Here is a 20,336-nt window from a genome sequence, read left to right as displayed (position 1 = left end):
AAAAATCATGAGTTCCTCACTCATATCTTACACCTATAAGAATCGGTGCTAAGATTTCCAGCTGTTTATGTTCAGAGGCTTTTTTTTCAACCAAACCGTTGTGGGTCACCTCTGGAGCCTCATTCACAGCCCCCAGCTCCACCCACTGAAACAGAATGGGGTTTGTGAAACTCTCAGGCAGGGGAGTGTTGAAGTCTCCCAGCCTCCAGCATTGCCCCGCTGTCGGGAAGCCCGGCTCTGCCTTGCCTTTTTTGACCAAGGCCCTAGTCGTGTGGTCACAGTCAGCGCAAATTGGTTCCATGCGCCCTGCCTCTCAGGGCTTCCCAAGACTCGCCCAGAAGCCCCACCTCCACTGCCTCTACCCAGACAAGGACCCTTTCCCTTTACCCTTCCTTTTTTTTTTTTGCCCCCTTACCCCTTTCCCTGCCTCCAACCCCAGTTGTAATGTCATCAGCAAAGGCTCAGGGACAACGTAAACCTGAGTCTAATTCCTGCCCACCCTGGGGGAACGTCACTTCTTCTTTTCCAGCCCTGGTTTCCTCTCTCGCAAAATGGAAGAGCCAGAGATATGATCTTTGTGTACTACAGAAGGGTGTGGGAGCACTGGTCAAAAGCTGCAGTAAACAGATTTCCGTTCATTCTCCAAGGATGACACGGGTTGTGATTTCCTTGGCCGTCCAGTTAAGACGTTGCCTTCCAATGCAGAGGGTGTGGGTTGGATCCCTGGTGGGGAGCTAAGCTCTCACATGCCTCAAGGCCAAAAAACCCAAAACATAAAACAGAAGCGATATTGTAATAAATTCAAAAAAAGACTTAAAAAAAAAAAAAAAGATGGCATGGGTTGTCCTAACGGGTAATAAGCACCCATCACCAAAAGTATACAAGCAGGGCCTGGAGGGCCAGCTGGCCAGCCAGCAGGGATACTGTGAGGAAACTGCAGAGGCCTGCCCTTCCAAGCCAGAGCCTCTAAGATCTGCTGGTCCAGGAGGCCCAGAAAATTCGACCCGGGAATTTTCCTTGGTGATGACCTCATTCCCAAGGAGCCTCCTGCAAAAACTGCTTGGAGAAACGCAAAGTATTTATAACCAAAACACAGTACCAAATTCAGAAGTTCCAGGGGAAAATGAAGGTTTGAATTACAGATTATGGCCACGGGAAGAGACAGTTCAATAACTGTTACTGCCTTTAATTGCAAGGCCTGACTGGGTGAAGAGATAAACTGTGCAGCTGCCGGCCCTAGCTGCTCCAGGACAATGCGGCAAAACCCATTACCAGGGGGCGAGGGGCATGGCTTCCCAACCTGAAGGGCCACCTTGGCAAATTACAGGGGAGCCTCCGTGCCTTCCCCCGCCCTGCTGAGAAGCATAATTTTCTTTGCAGGCTGCACCCAGGGTCACAGGGCTGGGCAGACTCAGTCACATATGGAAAAATGTTTCCTATTAATAAAATATGAAGCCAAGGCCCACTGGATTGCAGAGGGAAGGTTATAAAGAAAGCCCTGCTCCTCTGGGCGCCTGCCTTCCTCCTCCCCTGGCTTTGGTGCCGGGGGTCATCTCGGGTTTTCTGTGGTTTTCACTGGGTTCGTTTGGTTTTGTTTTCTGGATGACTGTGTGATTTTCCAGGAGGTGATACCATTCCCATCTTGCATAAGCCAAGTTCACGTTCTTATCTCTCCTTGAATCCTCTGTGTAGCCCACTTGCAGCCACAGACATTGCAGCTTCAGGAGGCGAAGAACTAACTGAGGCTACCTCCCAGCCCAGACCCATGCTCTTGCCCAGTCCCCACTCCTGCCTGAAGCTGGATGTCAGGGTAGTGAGAGGCCGAGACCCTCCAGCCCCTAGGACGTCGTAGCCAGGATAAGTCCACCAGGCTGCTGCTGGCACCAAGCACCAAGATGAGACCGGCCCCAGCAGAGCTTGAAGAGCTGCCAGCCCTCCGGCTTGGCCCCTGGAGTAGCTTGGCTGCCTTGTCCACTGCCTGAATCCCACACCGTCCTTGGTGAGAGGGACGTGGCGAGCCCAGATTCTCCCCTGTGGGCGGCGTAGGAGCGTAAGCGGCCCGCCAGCTGCAGCCTGGCCGCCTCCCCAGCTTCACGCTACTTTCCTGCCGGCGATTCCCAGGCATGTAGGGTGGCCGCCTCCTGCTGCCGAGTGTGATGGGAGTGTTGTTGACACGGTCAGGAAGCAGAAGAATCCAGCTCCACTCAAGCACACAAACTCTTGCTCCCATCTGCATTTGACAAATCAGGAGACGGAGGCCCCCCAGGGCAGGGGTCTGACTTGTCCTGAGCTAATGTTTCTAATTCCCACTCCTGTACTTTTCCCCTGTGCCCCTTGGTGTGGGAAGACACCACACACACACACATCACCCACACACATTACACACACATCACACATCACACACACACATCGCCCCCCCCACACACACGTCACACACATCACACACACAGGCTAGAAAGTGGCAGGACCTCCAGATGAGAACTGTGCACTGCAGCCGAGGCCCTGTGAAACTCTACGCGCACCCCAAGGTGGGGGGTCCGGTCTCAAACAACTGTGGGACACCTGCTGACCTGGCTCCCCTCTCCCACACACACCTGCCAGGTGAAGCCCTGGACCTCGTCACTCACCACGCTCTGCAGTCACATGATGAAGTCCAGCCTCGCTGGCGTGGCTTTCAAGGTCCTTCCCAGCACGGCCCAAATCTGCTCACCTTTCTCTCATTCAGGGCCCACTGGGGCGTCCGCTGTGTGCCGTAGAGGTATTGGGCACAGCTGCGAATCTCCCATGGTCCCTCCCCATACAGCCCACAGCCGAGCTGGGGAGGCAGACCCACAGACAGGTCCTGACGATACAGCACCCAGCAATGGTGGGGGGCCGCTGTCAACCTAGCGCCTACTTCAGGAGGGCACCGGGCCAGAGGGCACAGCTGCCTTATCTCCCTCCTTCCTCATGGTCCCCCTGTGGGGACACGGAGGAGAGCCTTTCTAGGTGGAGCGAAGCAGGGAGAGGGCCTGAGCCATGCCAGGGGGGAAAGGTCTTCCCGGCAGAGGGGTCATCACAGGTGAGACAGAGTGTGTGGGGGCGGGCTGCAGCGTTTGGGGCAGCAGAGAGGAGGCAGGCCCAGCAGATGGCCGTGGAGGTCACCGCGCCCCTCCTGTGAGCCACCAGCCACAGACCGTGCCCCTCCTGTGTGCCACCAGCCACAGCCCCTTCTGCGGAGGCTGACCCAATCCAACCTCTAGCCTCCCTCCACCTCTGCTCTGCATGGGTCTCCTGCCAGGGCTGTGGACACACCGTCCATCTATCAGGCCTGGCACAGTCCTGCCCACCTCTGTGCTTGTCCAGCTGTGTCCTTCCCCAGGGAGAGGGACCGAGGGGGACACTAGGCTGGTCCCGTCTTTTCGGGTAACAAAGTCCAGCCCACGCTGGCCCCTTCCCATGCCTCCCTAAGCCCCAGGCTTTATCTGGTCTGTTCCCATTTTCCCAAGTGCTTGTCCCCTTCCTGAACTCTTGCTGAACCAGGATTTGTTTAAGGAGGGGCTGGAGGGGGCTGGCAGGGCTGGTTTACCGTGGGGCCTCCTATAAGCCCCCTCTCCTGGTTCTGTCTTTTCCTCCCATTTCTGGGCTCTCCCTCTTCACACCTGTCCTTTGTTTCTCAGTCTTTGCCTCCTTCTCTTGGTTGACTGTGTGAAGCTGCAGAAAGTGAGCGCTCTACTGGCTTGGTGGCTGAGCTATTTAGGCTCACTCTCAGTTTTCCCATCTGGGAAATGGGGTTTGTCGTGCTTACTCTACAGGGTTCTTAGGAAGACTGTTACACATAATACAGCAAAGCTTCCAGCCCACAGTAGACCCTCGAAAGAGGGTAGCCGTTGCCATAGTCTCTGTTTCTTTCTCTTGCCTCTATCCCCTTCCTTCCCTTCTCTCTTTCAGCCCCCTCTTTCTCCAGAGGAGATGAAAATCCTCTTCCCGTTTCCCATGCCCTGGCTTCATCCAGCCCCTTTCCTTCCTCTCTGTCTCCCTGTTTAACCAGGAACCTCAGTTCGCTCCTTGCTGTATCTACTGAATGCCTTGATGTTGCCTGTTAATGGGAGTGAAGTGAGCTCTTGCTTCTTTATTGAAGTGCTCCTCTGTAAGCTGTCACTCTCTCGGAGCTGCCCTGCATGGGGCACCTGCTTGTCCAGCCACGCCTGGAGGTCCTGCTCCCCCAGGGTGGACGGAGGGGTCCTCCAACCCAGTTTTCCCTCCCCCTGCTCCTTTGAACTCCGTTCATCCCAATTGGCTACATTTAAACCTGGCTTTTTCAGAATAGCTCTGCACTCTGACCAACTAAATTAAGCCTCTCATTCCTCCTTCCCATGGCCTTTTATGAACCTGCCCAACATTAATTACCATGTTTGCCACAGGGTAATAAAAAATCCCTGAACTCCCTGCCACCAGATTATCTTTTTAAAGAAATGCAACTCATTTACAGTTAATAACCAGCAGCCCTGCCGTCCTCTGCCTGCTAAACGACATGATTTATGGCAGCCAGAGGAGCCCCTGCACTTTTGTGTGGGACCATGGAGCTCAAGCGGCCCTGGTGGCCCCCAGTCGCAAGCCACACCTTTCTCCCAGCACCCCTGAACCGTTCTGCTGGGGTGTCTGAGGCCGGGGATTTAATGCGCGCTCCCCACCGAGCTTACCGGGTGAGTCTTGCCGGCAGCCGGTAGAGATAATATTCCTGTCCTCTCTCCCCTCACAGACCACGTCTCGGTTGGAGGACTCGGGGACAGTTTTTATGAATATTTGATCAAGTCCTGGCTGATGTCAGCCAAGACAGATATGGAAGCTAAAGATATGTACTACGAAGCCTTGGAGGTAAGACAGGCGCCTGACGCTGCATGGGCGGTTTGGTCACTCGCCGCCAGTTCCCCAAGGGTCCCTGAGAGCTGGGAGCCTGGCCCCCACCTACCTCTGCCCACCCGTGCCCCCCACAGCGAGCGGGCCCAAAGGAACCCCGAGACTGTCCCCTCCCCAGCCTGTCGCTCTGCACACCCTGTCTGTGACTCTTCTCAAACACCTTGAAATCAGGGTCATGTCAGCCCCCTCGTTTTACAAATGCAGAACCCAGGCTGAAGATGGTGAAGTCATTTGTCCAGGGCCTCAGGGGAAGCAGCAGGCAGCCTGATTCAGAAACGCAGGGTCTGTGCTCCTGCTGTGTCAGAACCCAGAACACAGGGGCCCCCAAGGGAGGCTGCCAAAGCAAGACCCTCACATCTTCCAGCTGAACCAGAGGGGACGTAATTAGCACATCCAAGCTGAGAGGGGCCTCCCTCAGCGGGGTACCCCATCCTGTGGGCCCAGAGAGGAGAAGGCACTGGCTCAAAGACACACAGCACAGAACGGGCAGAACTCCAGCTAAAACCAGGTCTCCAAAGCCAGCCGCCAGGCTCTCCCCACTGTCCCTCAGCTGGTCTGTTCACGTGGCATGGAATGAACAAGGATGCTAGGCTCAGATGGGCCAAAGGGGCAGAGACTGTGGGACTGATGGGCAGCCAGTTAGCCTGGGCTATTCTCAAGGGGGGTTGGAACCCAGCAGCCCACTGGTAAGATACCTTTGAGCCCAGCGAAACAAAAGGCAGGCTCCGGGCCTCAGTTTCCTCATGAAGTACATTGAGCAGGTTGGATCTATTCTGCTCCCTCCTTGGTCGAAGCTAACTGGATTCCTTGCTCACCCCTCCCCACTCTAAGTCAGTTCTTCCACCGCAGCCCGAATAGTTGTAAGTGCTTGTCCCTCCCCACACAGCTGCTCAGCACTTGGAACAAACCAGACTTCTCGCCTTTGCCCACAGTCCCTGACCTGGGCCTGCCAGTCACCCTGACCTCTCTCTCTCTCCCCCTTGCCCTCTGAGCTCTGGTCCCCAGCCTCCCTCAGGCACACCGGCTCATTCCCACCTCAGAGCTTTGGTATCTGCTGCCTTCCTACCTGGAATATCATTCACGTGGCTGGGTCCTGCCTGTTGGTCAACTCAAAGGCCACAGAATTAGCCTTCCCCGGCTTCTCTCTCAGAGGGAGGGTGGGAAGGAAGTACAGATGGATGACTGAATGGGTGGACAGGTGGGTGGAAGGATGGAAGAAAAGGAAGTGGGGAGGAAGGCAGGGAGGAGAAGTGTGTGAGTGGGTGGATGGATGGGTGGATGGGTGAATGTAAGGATGGGTGGGTGGGTGGATATAGGTGGATGAATGGGTGTGAGCAGCAACTGGATGGATGAATGACATCTAACTACGCTCTGATCACTTGAATCTGGCCAGGAATGGTAGTCCTTCAAGGAAACACACTGGAACAGCCCTCCAGAGCCGTGGACCCCTTAAAACTGTGGGCTCAGTGATGAATTTCCCCTGCCCAGCTCCGCAGCGCCAAGACCTCAGTCATGAAGCAGGTCCTGGGACTCCAGTCCCAGCTCTGTCTGGCTCAGCCCCATCCACTCCAAGTTTCTGGGCTGAGCTGCAGCTGCAGCCTGCAGCGTCTGTCAAGGACTAGCGGTCAGGCCCAGCAGTGCTGCCGGGGGAGGCCCTTTCTGCCTTCCTTGCAGAATAAACAGAAAAGTTAACGAGCAGCCCGGTTCCCAGCCCTCAGGGCACACTGTAGCTGAGGCTTCAAGGGAAGAAATGGCCATGAATTATTTAAGCAAACGGGGAGCTTTATAGAAACACTTGATTGAACAGGAGAGAACTCAGCTTTGCTCTGGCATTTGATCTCCCCAATGAAGAGCCTGCAATGTCTCTGACCCCAGGTAAAGGCTGGGCCTCTGGCGAGTTTGGGGCTTTGAAGAATATTCTGGTGGTTGTCAACCTTGTTGGCATGTTAAAAATCACCTGGGGAGCTGCAAAATCCCGGTGCCCAGGCTGCACCCCAACAAGGTTACTTTACAGCCTCTGGGTTTGGGCCCAGGCGACCACTGTGAAAGCTGCCTCAGGGCCTCCAACGTGTAGGTCAGACCAATTTCCTGCTAGGGTGGGCATGGGGGGCGGGGGTTCAGACAGGCGGGCAGGAACACCCCTGGGGGTCAAGAGGAGGCACAACAGGAAGAGCAGGGAGTTTCTGTCCTTGTGGTCTCCTCCAGGCAGCTGTGCTGGGTGCCTGACCTTATTTAGTGCCCTTCTTACAGGTGATGAAACAGGCTTAGAAAGGCACAAGGTCTGGAGGAGGAAGGAGAGGGTGAAATGTATGGGAAGAGTAACGTTCAGTTCGGTCAGTCGTGTCTGACTCTTTGCGACCCCATGGACTGCAGCATACCAGGCTTCCCTGTCTATCACCAACTCCCGGAGCCTACTCAAACTCATGTCCATCGAGTCGGTGATGCCATCCAACCATCTCATCCTCTATTGTCCCCTTCTCCTGCCTTCAATCTTTCCCAACATCAGGGTCTTTTCAAATGAGTCAGTTCTTCGCATCCGGTGGCCAAAGTATTGGAGTTTCAGCTTCAGCATCAGTCGTTCCAGTGAATATTCAGGACTGATCTCCTTTAGGATGGGCTGGTTGGATCTCCTTGCAGTCCAAGGGACTCTCAAGAGTCTTCTCCAACACCACAGTTCAAAAGCATCAATTCTTCAACGCTCAGACTTCTTTATAATCCAACTCTCACGTCCATACATAACTACTAGAAAAACCATAGTTTTGACTAGATGGACCTTTGTTGACAAAGTAATGTCTCTGATTTTTAATATGCTGTCTAGGATGGTCATAACTTTCCTTCCAAAGAGCAAGCGTCTTTTAATTTCATGGTGGCAGTCACCATCTGCAGTGATTTTGGAGCCCAAAAAAATAGTCTGCCACTGTTTCCACTGTTTCCCCATCTATTTGCCATGAAGTGATGGGACCAGATGCCATGATCTTAGTTTTCTGAATGTTTAGGCCAACTTTTTCACTCTTCTCTTTCACTTTCATCAAGAGGCTCTTTAGTTCTTCGCCTTCTGCCATAAGTGTGGTGTCATCTGCACATCTGAGGTTATTGATATTTCTCCCAGAAATCTTGATTCCAGCTTGTGCTTCTTCCAGCCCAGCGTTTCTCATGATGTACTCTGCATGTAAGTTAAATAAGCAGGGTGACAATATACAGCCTTGACGTCCTCCTTTTCCTATTTGGAACCAGTCTGTTGTTCCATGTGCAGTTCTAACTGTTGCTTCCTGACCTGCATATGGATTTCCCAAGAGGCAGGTCAGGTGGTCTGGTAATGCCCATCTCTTATAGAATTTTCCAGTTTGTTGTGATCCACACAGTCAAAGGCTTTGGCATAGTCAATAAAGCAGAAATAGATGTTTTTCTGCAACTCTCTTGCATCTTCAAAGATCCAGTGAATGTTGGCAATTTGATCTCTGGTTCCTCTGCCTTTTCTAAATCCAGCTTGAACATCTGGAATTTCACAGTTCACATACTGTTGAAGCCTGGCTTGGAGAATTTTGAGCATTACTTTGCTAGCTCAATTTTTTTCTAAATTTTACTTTTTTACCAAATTAAATTTTATTTTACTTAGCAGAATTTTACTTTGCTAGCTCAATTTTGCTGGCTCAAAATTTGAGCATTACTTTATATTACCATATGTAAAATAGATAGCCAATGGGAATTTGCTGTATGACTCAGGGTACTCAAACAGGGGCTCTGTAACGACCTAGAGGGGAGGGAGATGGGAGGTTCAAGAGGGATGGCACATATGTATACCTATGGCTGATTCATGTTGATATTTGGCAGAAAACAACAAAATTCTGTAAAGCAGTTATCCTTCAATTAAAAAATAAATTAATTAAAGAGAAAGGCCCAAGGCCCCCAGCAGCAAGTGTCACAGCCAGAGCTCAAACGCAGGTCTCACTGACTCCAGATCCTCCACTTAGCAGCTGCCAAATCACAGAGGATCCTGGCTGGTCTGACAGCCCCCTCAGGAGGGTGCAGATAGGGTGCCCTCTAGGAGGCAAAGGAAGGAACCGTCAGTGCCAGTGCTTAGCCAGAGTCTTTGAACGGCTTCGTAACCATCCAGGAAGTATTGTTCCCATTTTACAGAAGATGAAAGAGAGTCTTCAGAAAAGTAAAGCAATTTGCCCAAAGTCATGCAACTCTCAAACTGCAGAGCTGGGGTTCAAACTCAGCTCTCCGCTCTGTCTCTTGCTGTGATTTTAGCCTTTCTACTGGTCATTTGCCAGACTGTGCTGTCTCTTGTCTTGCTTAGGGTTTTAGAAAGCTTTGGGGTTTGCTTTTTCACCTTTACACTTGCTTGTCTCAGTTGTATCCTCAGAGAGAGACCAGCCTATCTTTTCACTCTTTACCACACTTACATAGCGTGCTGAAAGTGAAAGTGTTAGTCTCTCCATCATGTCCGACTCTTTATGATCCCACAGACTGTAGCCTGCCAGGCTCCTCTGTCCATGAAGTTCTCCAGGCCAGAATACTGGAGTGGATAACTATTCCCTTCTCCAGGGGATTTTCACAACCCAGGGATCGATCCCAGGTCTCCCACATTGCAGGCAGATTCTTCACCCTCTGAGCCACCAGGGAAGCCCCATTAACCCCAAAGAGAAGTTAACTGATGGGAGACAGTCTTAAAGGTACCGATTTCCAGCTGCAGTGCGAAGCTTCCTAGGATCTCCCTCGATGTCTGGGTTCTCTCCCAATTGTTGACAGTGGGTAACTGAACCAGGGATCTGCACTCAGGACTAGCCCTGCCACCCCTCCCCGCTCCAACATGCTTAGTGCCGCAGAGCAGCTGCGCTGGACCCAGCTCTGCCGGGTCAGGGCCCCGCAGCCCTGCAGGTCACTCCAATGCTCCTCCCAAGGAGAGCAGTGCCCTGGCACATCAGTCACATCATCAAAGCGTCCCCATCTGCTGCTCATCGAGGGTCCTGGTGCCAGCCCACCAGCCTGGGCCTGACAGCCGAGGGCAAAAGAAAAACAGATCAAGGAACAAATGTTGTCTGAGCACCTCCCCTGTGCCAGCCACTGGCTGGTGGTTGATGGTGGTGGCTTCTGCCATCACCCGGCACTCAGAGTCCTGGGATGGAGGCAGATGTCCCAAAGAAACATATACAAATAGGAGCAGGCACGTGGGGCCAGCACCGCATAGAGAGATAACAGGGTCGTAGAGTAACGGGGCCGCTGTGGTCTCACCAAGGAAGCGGCAGAGCTGGAGGTAGCAAGTTGGGGCTGGAGCTTAGGGGGGAAACAGCAGTTGCAACAAAGCCCGAGGCAGGAAAAAAAGGTCTCAGTGGGGGTCACCAGCGTTGAAACCATCTCTGACCTCGCTCTGCAGCATAGGACCACCCCCCTCCCCAAGCTTTTTTCTGTCTCATCCCCTTAACTTGTTTTATTCAAATGTTGATCACAAGTCATGATTCTCAGGCATATTCGCTTTTGTTGGGAAGCCTCTGTGCCCACCGGTGAGCTCCCTGGGGCCCAGGCCCATCTTCTGGGCTGTATCCCCTGCATGGAGCACAGCGCTGGCACTGAGGGCGCTCACAAAATGTCCTGGGGGCTGGGAAGGGGCACAGGTGTGGCCAGGGCCAGGGAGGGGGAGGGTGGGAGGGAGTGGGGGAGGCTGGAGGGCAGACTGGAGAGGAGTCATAATTGCCAGCCTCTCTGCTTTTTCTGGCAAGGAAAAACAGATCAAGGAACAAATGTTGTCTGAGCACCTCCCCAGTGCCAGCCACTGGCTGGTGGTTGACGATGGTGGCTTCTGCCATCACCTGGCACTCAGGGTCCTGGGATGGAAGCAGATATCCCATACATCATATACAAACAGGAGCAGGCACGTGGGGCCAGAACTGCATAGAGAGATAACGGTCATAGAGTGATGGGGCCGCCGTGGTTTCGACGGGGGTATTCTCACCAAGGAAGCAGCAGAGCTGGAGGTAGCAAGTTGCCAGAGGCCTCTTTATTAAGGCCTCTCTGCACAAAGAAACATGCTAAGCTCCACAGACACATCACACTGGACCCTCATAACCCTGTGAAGTGACTCGTGCTCTCACCCTGGTTTTATACATGAGGAAGTTGAAGCACAGAGAGAACAGAGAACCTGCCCAATGTCACACAGCTTGGGGCTGGTGGACGTGCGGTTTGACCCAGAGTCTACACCTGGGAGCCATGTCCCTGGCGTTGGGTTAAACCTCAGGGTGCAGATCACGGAGTCTGAGGCCCTACTGGACTTTTGTCTGAGGGCGCCTGGAAACCATGGGAGGGCATTACAGAGGCCCAAGATGCAGGCACGTGTGCTACTTACAGAGTACAGAGACCCCCACATCCCACCCCAGAGAATAGAGCAGAGGGGACCCATTGAGTGCAGCCCTGTGCTGTTTGGGTGGCTGCCACCATCACCTCCGTCTCCAGGGCTCCTGGATTCCCAGGGACTAATTGCAGGAAGTCAGGGGTGTGATGGCCTGACACCTACACCCGCCACCCAATATCCTGGGAGTCTTTCCCCAACAGCATCACCTCTTGGGGGAGGAGGGAGGGACTCTGAACGCCTCTTGTCACCAAGAGGAGCAGCTGTCAGGTCATGGAAGGAATCAGATGTGGGCATGTGGGCGTCCTTGTCCTGATCCTGGTGTGGTGGGAGACCTGGGACAAGCCACTCAACCGCTGTGCCTGGCTTATTATGGGCATTAAGTGAGGAAGCCTCTGGTAAGGGCTTGTAGTGGGTAGCTCTTACTGTCTGTGGTCCCTTTTGAGAATCTGATCAAATATAACTGATCCTCTTCCCTTGAAAATGCTCTAAAGTGTCACATACAACATTAGGGGAACTCTGGACCCACTCGAACCCACCCGCAGGCCATCCAGGCTTCAGGTTAAGATTCCTTAACAGAGATATGGGCTTCCCTTGTGGCTCAGCTGGTAAAGAATCCGCCTGCAATGTGGGAGACAGAGGATATAATGGAGAACGATAATAATTTTTAAAGATTTTTTTCTAAAAATGTTTGAACGTAAAGGATTTTTAAAAATCTGATTAAGAGACTCACCCTGGGGAAGCTGCCTTGTGGTCAAAGCCCCCCAACCCCGCCCCAGCAAGCAGCAGGCCTCAGCTGGGTGAGTGGCAGAAACTCTTGCCAGCCCCGCCTGGGACCACCCCAAGCCAAGGTCAGCAGGCCCCCTTTGTCTGGGATGGAGGACTTGCGGGTGCTGCATCTCCAGAATGTTCACTTTCCATCCCCCCCTTCCCTTCTCTGTGCCCCTCTTGCCCTCCCTCCCTGCCCCAATTCCCACCTTGCTCCCAGGCGATAGAGACCCACTTGGTGAATGTCTCTCCCGGGGGGCTGACCTACATTGCCGAGTGGCGAGGGGGGATCCTGGACCACAAGATGGGGCACCTGGCCTGTTTCTCCGGGGGCATGATCGCCCTCGGCGCTGAGGATGCCAAGGAAGAAAAGAGGGCCCACTACCGAGAGCTTGCAGCCCAGATCACCAAGACGTGCCACGAGTCGTACGCCCGCTCAGGTAACCCTGCAAGGGGAAGGGGCAGCAGTAGAGACTGGAAAGACCAGCAGAGCGGCAGTGAGTGAAGGAACACGTGGACTTAGCGATGCCTTGCCTTAGGGGTTACGCAGAATTTGAATGAGGGGTGTGCTAGCCATGCACCCAAACTGTCCTCAGTTACAGGGAACACGGTGTTGTGTTAAGCACTTTGCCTGTGCTGGGTATCATTCAACACTCGATACCCATCGCTGACCCTCACAGCACAGATGAGGAAACTGAGGCTCAGAGGTGACCCAGCCAGGCTCCCACATGAGGGGCACAGAGCTGGAAACGTTTGCTTCCTGAGCCTAGCAAATTCCTTCTCCCTGAGCCCCTACCTTGCAACGTACCCTGTCTTTCCTCCCTGGAATCCTCCCATTTAGAGGGTCTTACCACCTCCTGGCACCACCCCCATAATCACTTTCTGATCCAGGACCCCCCGGGAAGCTCAAGAGCTTCTGCACCATCCCCGCCAGCCCTCACGGCAGAACTGCCAAACGTTAGACTCAGAAGCCGCCGTTAATGATCATGAACCCACCTCCTTATTTTACAGGTGGGGAAACGGTGGCTAAGCCAAAGCCACACTGCACCTGAGTAGCTCAGCGGGGCTGGAGCCCAGGTCTTCTGATGCCCAGCCCCACCTTGTCTGCTGCCTCTCTAAACAGCGCCCCTCAGAAAAAGCCCCAGGCCACCCCACCCCGGGACCCCAAAAGGGGCCCACTGCTCTGAGTTGTAATCCCAGCCTTGGTTGGAGGAGAGGACCCACGTAAGATTTGCAGTGAAAAAAAAAAAATTCCTGGCTTGAGTACCACTCTACCACTCACCCAGCTGGTGGCCTCTGTTTTCTTATCTGTTCAATGGGAACATAACACAGGTCTCCTAGGCCCCATGGGAAGTATTCAGCCTGCACCTTCAGCCAGCATTGTGGGAGGCGTTTGTTAACGGTCCACTGAAGATGAGTCTGTGAGCGCAACAGTGGAATCCATAGCTCCTGGAGCTGTATTCAGGAGGCCAGCGATTCGCAGTGGGTCCTTAAAACTGGTCTTCAGTTCTCTTCAAAGAGCTGTCTCTGCCAGCACCATAAACAAACAGGAAATCTCAGCAATGATAAAAAGCTTGCTATTTGTTGGGGACAATCAGCCCAGACCGTAAAAGATAGTCCGCTTAACAGAGCATGTTGTTGCAGCCAGCCTGGCTCCGCCACGGCCACTCTCACCCTCACCCCGTTAGCAGCCTGGCGAAACGGCTGGGTTCTGACGGCCACGAGCGGCTCCGCCACTTGAGAGGATTGAAGGGGCCAGGGTCTGCCTAACTCGCCTTCCGTGAAGCCCTCCATATGAATGAGTAGGATGTCCTACAAAGCTCCAATCTGTCCCTGAGAAAAAGCAGCCCAGAGCGTCTAGGGGTCCTGAGCCCTCAGGGGAGGTGGGGAGGGCCACGTTAGGACCAGAGCTGGGCCCTCCGCTGACTGGACCAGATGGGCAGGTATTAAAGGAAAGATGATCTGACCTACATCCCCTAGATGTTGGACCCAGAAGAGAAAGAGAGAGAAAGGACGGCCTGGGGAAAGGGCATCAGACGGACCCAGGGTCACACCCCAGCGCAGCCACAGCTTGCTGTGTTACCTGGGACAAATCACATAGCCTCTCTGATCCTCAGTTTCCACATGCCTGAGAGGCAGATAATATCTGCCTTAACCAAAGCAACATTTCTTTTAAGGATTGAAATAAATGGATGTAAAGCACCCAGCCCAGCCCTTAAACTCATCCGTGATAGCTGCAGTGGTGGTTATAAGAAAGTGGGAACCCCAGCAAACTGACCAAAAACGGACAAGGACAGCAAAACCCAGAGCTCAGCAGGCCTTCTTTATTTGGCTCCCTCTGCCTGTGTGTGCCTTCTGGGCAAATCTTCCCTGTCTCCACCTCAGCAGTCTCCCAAACTGTCAGCTCTGGAAAGGCGGTTCAGGAAAGTGTCAGAAGTGGTTCCCAGGGAAGGTGGGGTGGGGTGGGGAGTGGGGGGGGGCAATGGAGAAGCGTCATTGCATCAGCAAGTTAAAGAAGGGTCACAGACAAGAGACTTTTCCTTGGGTTTAACCCACTGTTCCCCAAATGCGCTTAAACCTGCAGCCCTTTCTTGGCTGAGCTCCGGTTAACATCTTAGCAGGACTAAGGTCTCAAATACACAGTGAGGGGCACACCACCCAAACCTTTGTCTCCCTGAACTGCTGGGATGTTTGTCTGGATTCTCAGGGTCTAAAACTGCCAGCATTTCGAGGCCTTAGGGTCTTGCTTTGGCCAGCTTGGGCCAGGAGGGGAGCTATACCTCTGCCAGGCAGCTTTTCGGGCAAATCAGACAGGCCAGCCCATGCCAATCCATCACCAACCAATCCCGGCCAGGGCTTCCAGAGGTTTCCATCTGTCCTAGGGCAGCAGGGTCCTGAAGAGCAAGGAGATGGGAGGTCTGACCCAGGCTCCCTGGTTGGTCATTTCCCCACAGATACCAAACTGGGGCCCGAGGCCTTCTGGTTTAACTCGGGCAGAGAGGCCGTGGCCACGCAGACGAGCGAGAGCTACTACATCCTGCGGCCGGAGGTGGTGGAGAGCTACATGTACCTATGGCGGCAGACCCACGACCCCATCTACAGGGAGTGGGGCTGGGAAGCGGTGATGGTGAGTGGCGGGGGCCGCTGGCCACTCCCAGACAGGGTCCAAAGCCCAGAGGAAGGGCCAGCCAGGCTGGCACCTGGCTAAGGCTGAGAGTACAAAGGGTCAAGGTTGAGTTGCAGGGCCAAGAGTCCCCGACTGGGCAGAAGCAGGCCCCAAGCTTGTGAAGAGGGTTGAGTGCCCACTAGTGTCAGCAACTTGGAGGGGCGAACGCAGGGCGGCAGCCAGAGGTGGCCCAGCGTGCACAGGGTCACCGCCTTCTGACCCTGAAGCCTGGGCGGGTGGCTGTCGATCGCTCCTCTCAAATGGGAGCAGGCTGCCAGCTCACCTGCCTCCTCTCCCTAAACCAGCCCAGCCCTGGACTCCCCCTCTCTGGTTTCTGCTCCTCCAATCCTTCCCTTCTTTGGGGCAGGTGTCAGAGGCAGGGGTGGGGACTCCAGAAGATTCCTGGATGGATGCAGAGCTCCCTCTGTTGTTCTGCCCTGGCCCACTGCCCTGGGGGGCCCAGACCACCCAGAGCACATGTTCTGCCAGGGGTCAGGGCCTGCTCAGACTCACGGACACGCTGCACTGGCCAGAGTCCCCCTCCTTTTCTGAGAACCCTAGTTCTTGACCATTGAAGGTCACTTGTTTTGCCCCCCTGGGCCCCACCCATAGGTGCTAAGTGGGTAAAAACTGCATTTCTGTGCAGAAGGCGGACACAGCCTCTGGCCCAAGGACCACATATCTACAGGGAATCCCTGGGGCGAGCCATGTCCAATCCCCACATTGCAGGCCAGGAACATCACCCGCCCCTTCCCTGCCCTCTGTCTGCCACCGTGAGGGAGTCTGTCAGGCCAGTCTAGTTCCCCAAGAGGCAGAAAAGTTTCCTGTGAGTTCCCACCAGGTGAAGAGCTCAGGCAGGGCCCAGGGAGCCTGCTCACGCAGGGTGGCTGAACCCTGGAAAGGAGTTTGGCCTGCTGCCCCCACCAACGCTGGAGTCGCCAGCCGAGCAGGGGGCGCATGCCTGTTAAAGAGCTGGGCAGGCGTGGGTCTTGGGGAGACCTCTCCTCTCCCCACATCATGTCTGCCTTCCATTCCTTCAGGCCTTGGAGAAATACTGTCGGACGGAAGCTGGGTTCTCCGGGATCCAGGATGTATACAGTAAGGTTCCCAACCACGACAACAGGCAGCAGACATTCTTCCTGGCAGAGACTCTAAAGTGAGTTGGGGGCTTGGCCCGTGTTCTTTCCAGAAGGCAGGCAGGGAAGCAGGCAGGAGGGGCAGGCTCCACCATCACCATCAGTCAGGTTCTGCCATCCCAAGAGGGCGCCCAAAAGGGATGGGAGCTTGGGAACCAGGAGGTTATCCCACTCGGGGTGGGGGCCCCAGGCCAGGCCAGTTTCTCCACGCAGAGTGAGGTGGGCCGGACTCCACGCACCTGAGCATTAGCTGTGTGAGAAGTGAACTTCTTCAGCCTGTTACTTAAGTTCTGTGTAAAACGGGCAGAGTAATCACCATGATGGCGTTGGTACCGTCCCCACAGCGGTTCAGCTGCTGCGCCGTCCTCTCCTCTCCAGGGTGGAAGTTGGCCTCTATCTCCTCGCGGTTTCCTCAAGCAGGTCCCTTGTGCTTTAGCCCTTCAGGATGGATGGGAACGGTCTGCTCCTTCCGTTAGGGGAAGCTGGTTTTGGGGGAGGTGCAGAGTGGGGGCTGGGGGCAGAGGCAGGATGAAGCAGCTCCATCTGGCCTGAAGCTCGATGTGCCCCCCGGCGTCCACAGCTCCTTCCCAGGGCTGGGCCCTCTGGACGAACTCAGGGTCTGCGACCTCTCTGCCCCCTTGGGCACAGGCCTGTCCCAGAGGCCACCCCCACCCCAGGCTCTGAGCTCTGTTCCCAGTAGATCCCCCTTCCCTGGGGCACTGACAGGCTGTCTTGCTCCCTCCCCGCTGTGCACAGGTATCTCTATCTTCTGTTCTCTGAAGATGACATGCTCTCCCTGGAAGACTGGGTGTTCAACACAGAGGCCCACCCGCTCCCCGTGAACCACTCAGACAGCTCTGGCCGGGGCGGGGGCTGACGCCCACCCGGATCCCTGCTGCTCCCCGGTCACCTCTTCTGGATTTGGGGGTTGTTCTCAAACGGATTGGGAACGTGGGCCCCTGCCCAGCAGACCCAGCCAATGTGTCGGACGAGCAACTTCTTTTCCTCTGTGAGGAGACAGGACTTGGAGACGCAGAGATGTCACACCAGGCCCAGACATTGCTTTCCACGGAGAATTTCTGTGACACCTGCTCTCTCGCCGTTCCAGGGCCAAAGCACCAGAGGTTTGCGTTGCAGCCCCGTGGATTCGATTTACTTCCTTTCGTTTAGGCGGTTTATTGGGTTTTGCTTGATTTTGCCTTTTCTCTACAGTTGTGTTTTATCACAGATTATAAATATAGTTTCCAAACTCATGTGCTTTCAAAAATGCTATCATCCTGATAAACCCAACCTTAAAGTGTTTGCACTCACACACACAAAATCTTGACCCCATTTTCTGTATTTTGAATTCCTTTTGCCCAACATTTACTATATGTTCAATTATGTGTCATTCACCTTATAATTTGAGGCAGAGTTCCCCTTTGATTTGGGCCAGTTATGAATCACTAGTCCTCTTTTCATTACTGTAATGGAAAAATCTGTAAAGTTACAATAAAAGAGTTTATTGAATAAGAAATACAATTGGGTTCATTGCACATCAGTGACTCCTGGGGAAACCACGGCAATGTTATCATCAGAAAGAAAAATCAACCAGCAGTTGATTTAAGGTATAATTTAGTAAAGATGCCAACTTCTGTTACCTTCCCTTACATTGGTCCTAAGATACTCAGCAAGGGTGAGGCCAACCTTTTCAATGGGGTTGGATATTTATACATGAAGTTAAACATAGTGGCTTGAAAGAGACCCAGAGCGGGGCAGTAACATGCCTGTGGTCACACAGCCAATGAAGGCAGAGGGGAGACCAGCCCCTATGGTTTGCTCACCAACCCCGTCCAGCCTTCATCTATTCCATCGTTCTGCAGCTACTTGGTGAGTGTCTGCAGGGGGCCAGACATGGGCACACAACTGTGAGTGGAACAGTCAGAAGCCTCTCCCTCAGGGAGCATGTAGTCAAGCAGGGAGACACCATGGAGCAGAATGACTGCAAAAGTTCCATGAAATGCTCCAGAGGAGACAAGCAGGCCGAGACCTACCTTAGAGGAGCAGTCAAGGAGAGCCTCTGTGAGCAGATGACCTTCAAGCTGAGACCTGGAAGGGAAGATGCTGCTGCTGCTCAGTTGCTTCAGTCGTGTCCGACTCTGTGTGACCCCATAGACGGCAGCCCACAAATCTGCTCTCCCCCTGACCTCCACCCTTGGGAGGCCACCATTCTGCAGGGCAAAGAGTTCAGGCCCCAGCAGCTTGGGGAGAGCGTCTCCTCACTCACCCTCACCCCTCGGCAGCGTGTCTACCCAGCTGACTTCACAGGATGATTCTGAGTCTGTCTCCAGGCTCAGCCACTTCATTCTGGCTGTTAGTGAACTTGAGTAGCACCCTGGGATGCTGAGGCCCTGGGCCAGGTGACTTGGCTTTAAACCCCCATTGGAGGGACCTGGGCAGGTCTCCTGTCTCTCTGAACCTCTCTTTTCCACCAAGTGGAGGGTGGACCCTCCACCTCATAAGGTTCTCCTTAGCAGAATGTGGCTGGTGCCCTGAGGCTGTGGGAGATGCTGCTTCCTGTTGTGGAGACGCAGACATTTCCAGCATCTTCTTAACAGTAGTCAGAGCTACAAGGAAGCTGTGGCTGTAGCAGGAGCCCTGGCACTTGGTAAATAAGTTGCTGCCTAAACCCAGCAAATCACTCTTGACAGGCACCAAGAAAGTGTAACCTGCTTGGGCCCATTTTTTTTTAAAGCAAAACGGAAGAGTCATTACACAAATATCATAGAACAGTTAGGAATATCTTTATGGTAAGCTGAAAGAAAAACCATTCCCCTTCCTACCCTCCAGAATAAATGTTGTCATTCAGTTACTAAGTCATGTAACTTTGAGAGCCCACGGACTGCAGCATGCCAGGCTCCCCTGTCCTCCACTATCTCCTGGAGTTTGCTCAAATTCATGTCCATTGAGTCAGTGATGCTATCTAACCATCTCATCCTCTGCTGCCCCCTTCTTTTTGCTGTCAGTATTTCCCAGCTTCAGGGAAATACTGAATATGTCAGCACCAGAATAAATACTGTTATATTTTTTTCCAGACCTTTTTCTATGATGGCACAGAGTGTATTTTGCAAGCATTGTATCATACCATGGCATCCTGTTTTATTAGAATCTGCTCTGCACTAAACTATATGTTGTAAGCATCTTTTCTGTGCCTGTGTCTTGTTGCTGTACCTGGTGTATAGTACTCCATCGTGGGCTGTATCATGCTTTTAAGCCCCGATTGCTGGGCATTTGGGTTTGTGTCAGTTCCGATTCTTTAGCTACAAATAATAGAAACCAACACTTTCTAACTTAAGCAAGAAAAATTAATAATAACAATACAGTATTAGAATGCCTCGGAGTGGCTCAGGAGAGAACAGCCAGACCTCAAGAAGGACAGGAAAGAAGATGTTGCCAGGGGTCCAGGTTGCAAGAATCAGGGGGCAGCCTCCCCAGGCACCACCGCCAGTACGGGTGAGTCCAAATGTTAGCTCCAGATTCTACTGTGTCTCCCTTCAAGGACGCGAGCTTCCAAACAGCCTGACCTGGGTCACGTGCCCCTAGCCAAGGGGAAGGCGAGGCATCTTGACCACCCCATGCAATGGGCAACGGGCTGTTCCCTGGAGAAAAAATGAGGTTTGCTACCAAAACGACACATCTGTCTGCTGACAAGGCAAAAACAGCAGGACTATTCTTAGGTCGGGCTTTGATTCTTCTCAGCATTATAAAGAGAGTTATGAAAGCACACTGACCCTTTCCCCTTTTCCCAGGTCCAACCCCTTGGAGTCAATTCCTGGGGTGTCTCTCATGGCAGAGCCACTTAGCAGTTCCCCAAGGCCCCAGGCTTCCCTGCTGGGCCCATGTCGCTGCCCCCCTCTCCTCCCCACAGCATTCTGATCTTCTGCATTATCGCTGGGAGCAAGTTGTAAAAATGAATATTTTAAAATTCATCCTCCAGGAGGGCCCTTGCAGGTGGAGAAATATCATCCCTTTGGCAACT

General features: G+C 53.6%; 1 protein-coding gene across 2 annotated transcripts in view; it reads left to right on the top strand.

The window, feature by feature from the left end:
* MAN1C1 (mannosidase alpha class 1C member 1) overlaps positions 1-19,499 on the top strand; it is a 154,519-nt gene extending 135,020 nt beyond the window's left edge. For both annotated transcript variants that reach the window (XM_070776262.1, XM_070776271.1), the window contains 5 exons: positions 4,742-4,857; positions 12,237-12,456; positions 14,971-15,143; positions 16,223-16,338; positions 17,075-19,499. In XM_070776262.1, the coding sequence (XP_070632363.1) occupies positions 4,742-4,857; positions 12,237-12,456; positions 14,971-15,143; positions 16,223-16,338; positions 17,075-17,195 (746 nt within the window). In that variant the 3' untranslated portion in view covers positions 17,196-19,499. The remainder of the gene's footprint in view (positions 1-4,741; positions 4,858-12,236; positions 12,457-14,970; positions 15,144-16,222; positions 16,339-17,074) is intronic.
* Positions 19,500-20,336: the final 837 nt, after the last annotated feature.

Source organism: Bos indicus, chromosome 2 (genome assembly GCF_029378745.1).
Source record: "Bos indicus isolate NIAB-ARS_2022 breed Sahiwal x Tharparkar chromosome 2, NIAB-ARS_B.indTharparkar_mat_pri_1.0, whole genome shotgun sequence".
Lineage (NCBI taxonomy): Eukaryota > Metazoa > Chordata > Mammalia > Artiodactyla > Bovidae > Bos > Bos indicus.
The sequence above is the reverse complement of the archived record's forward strand: the minus strand, read 5'-3'. Positions and strand labels throughout refer to the sequence as shown.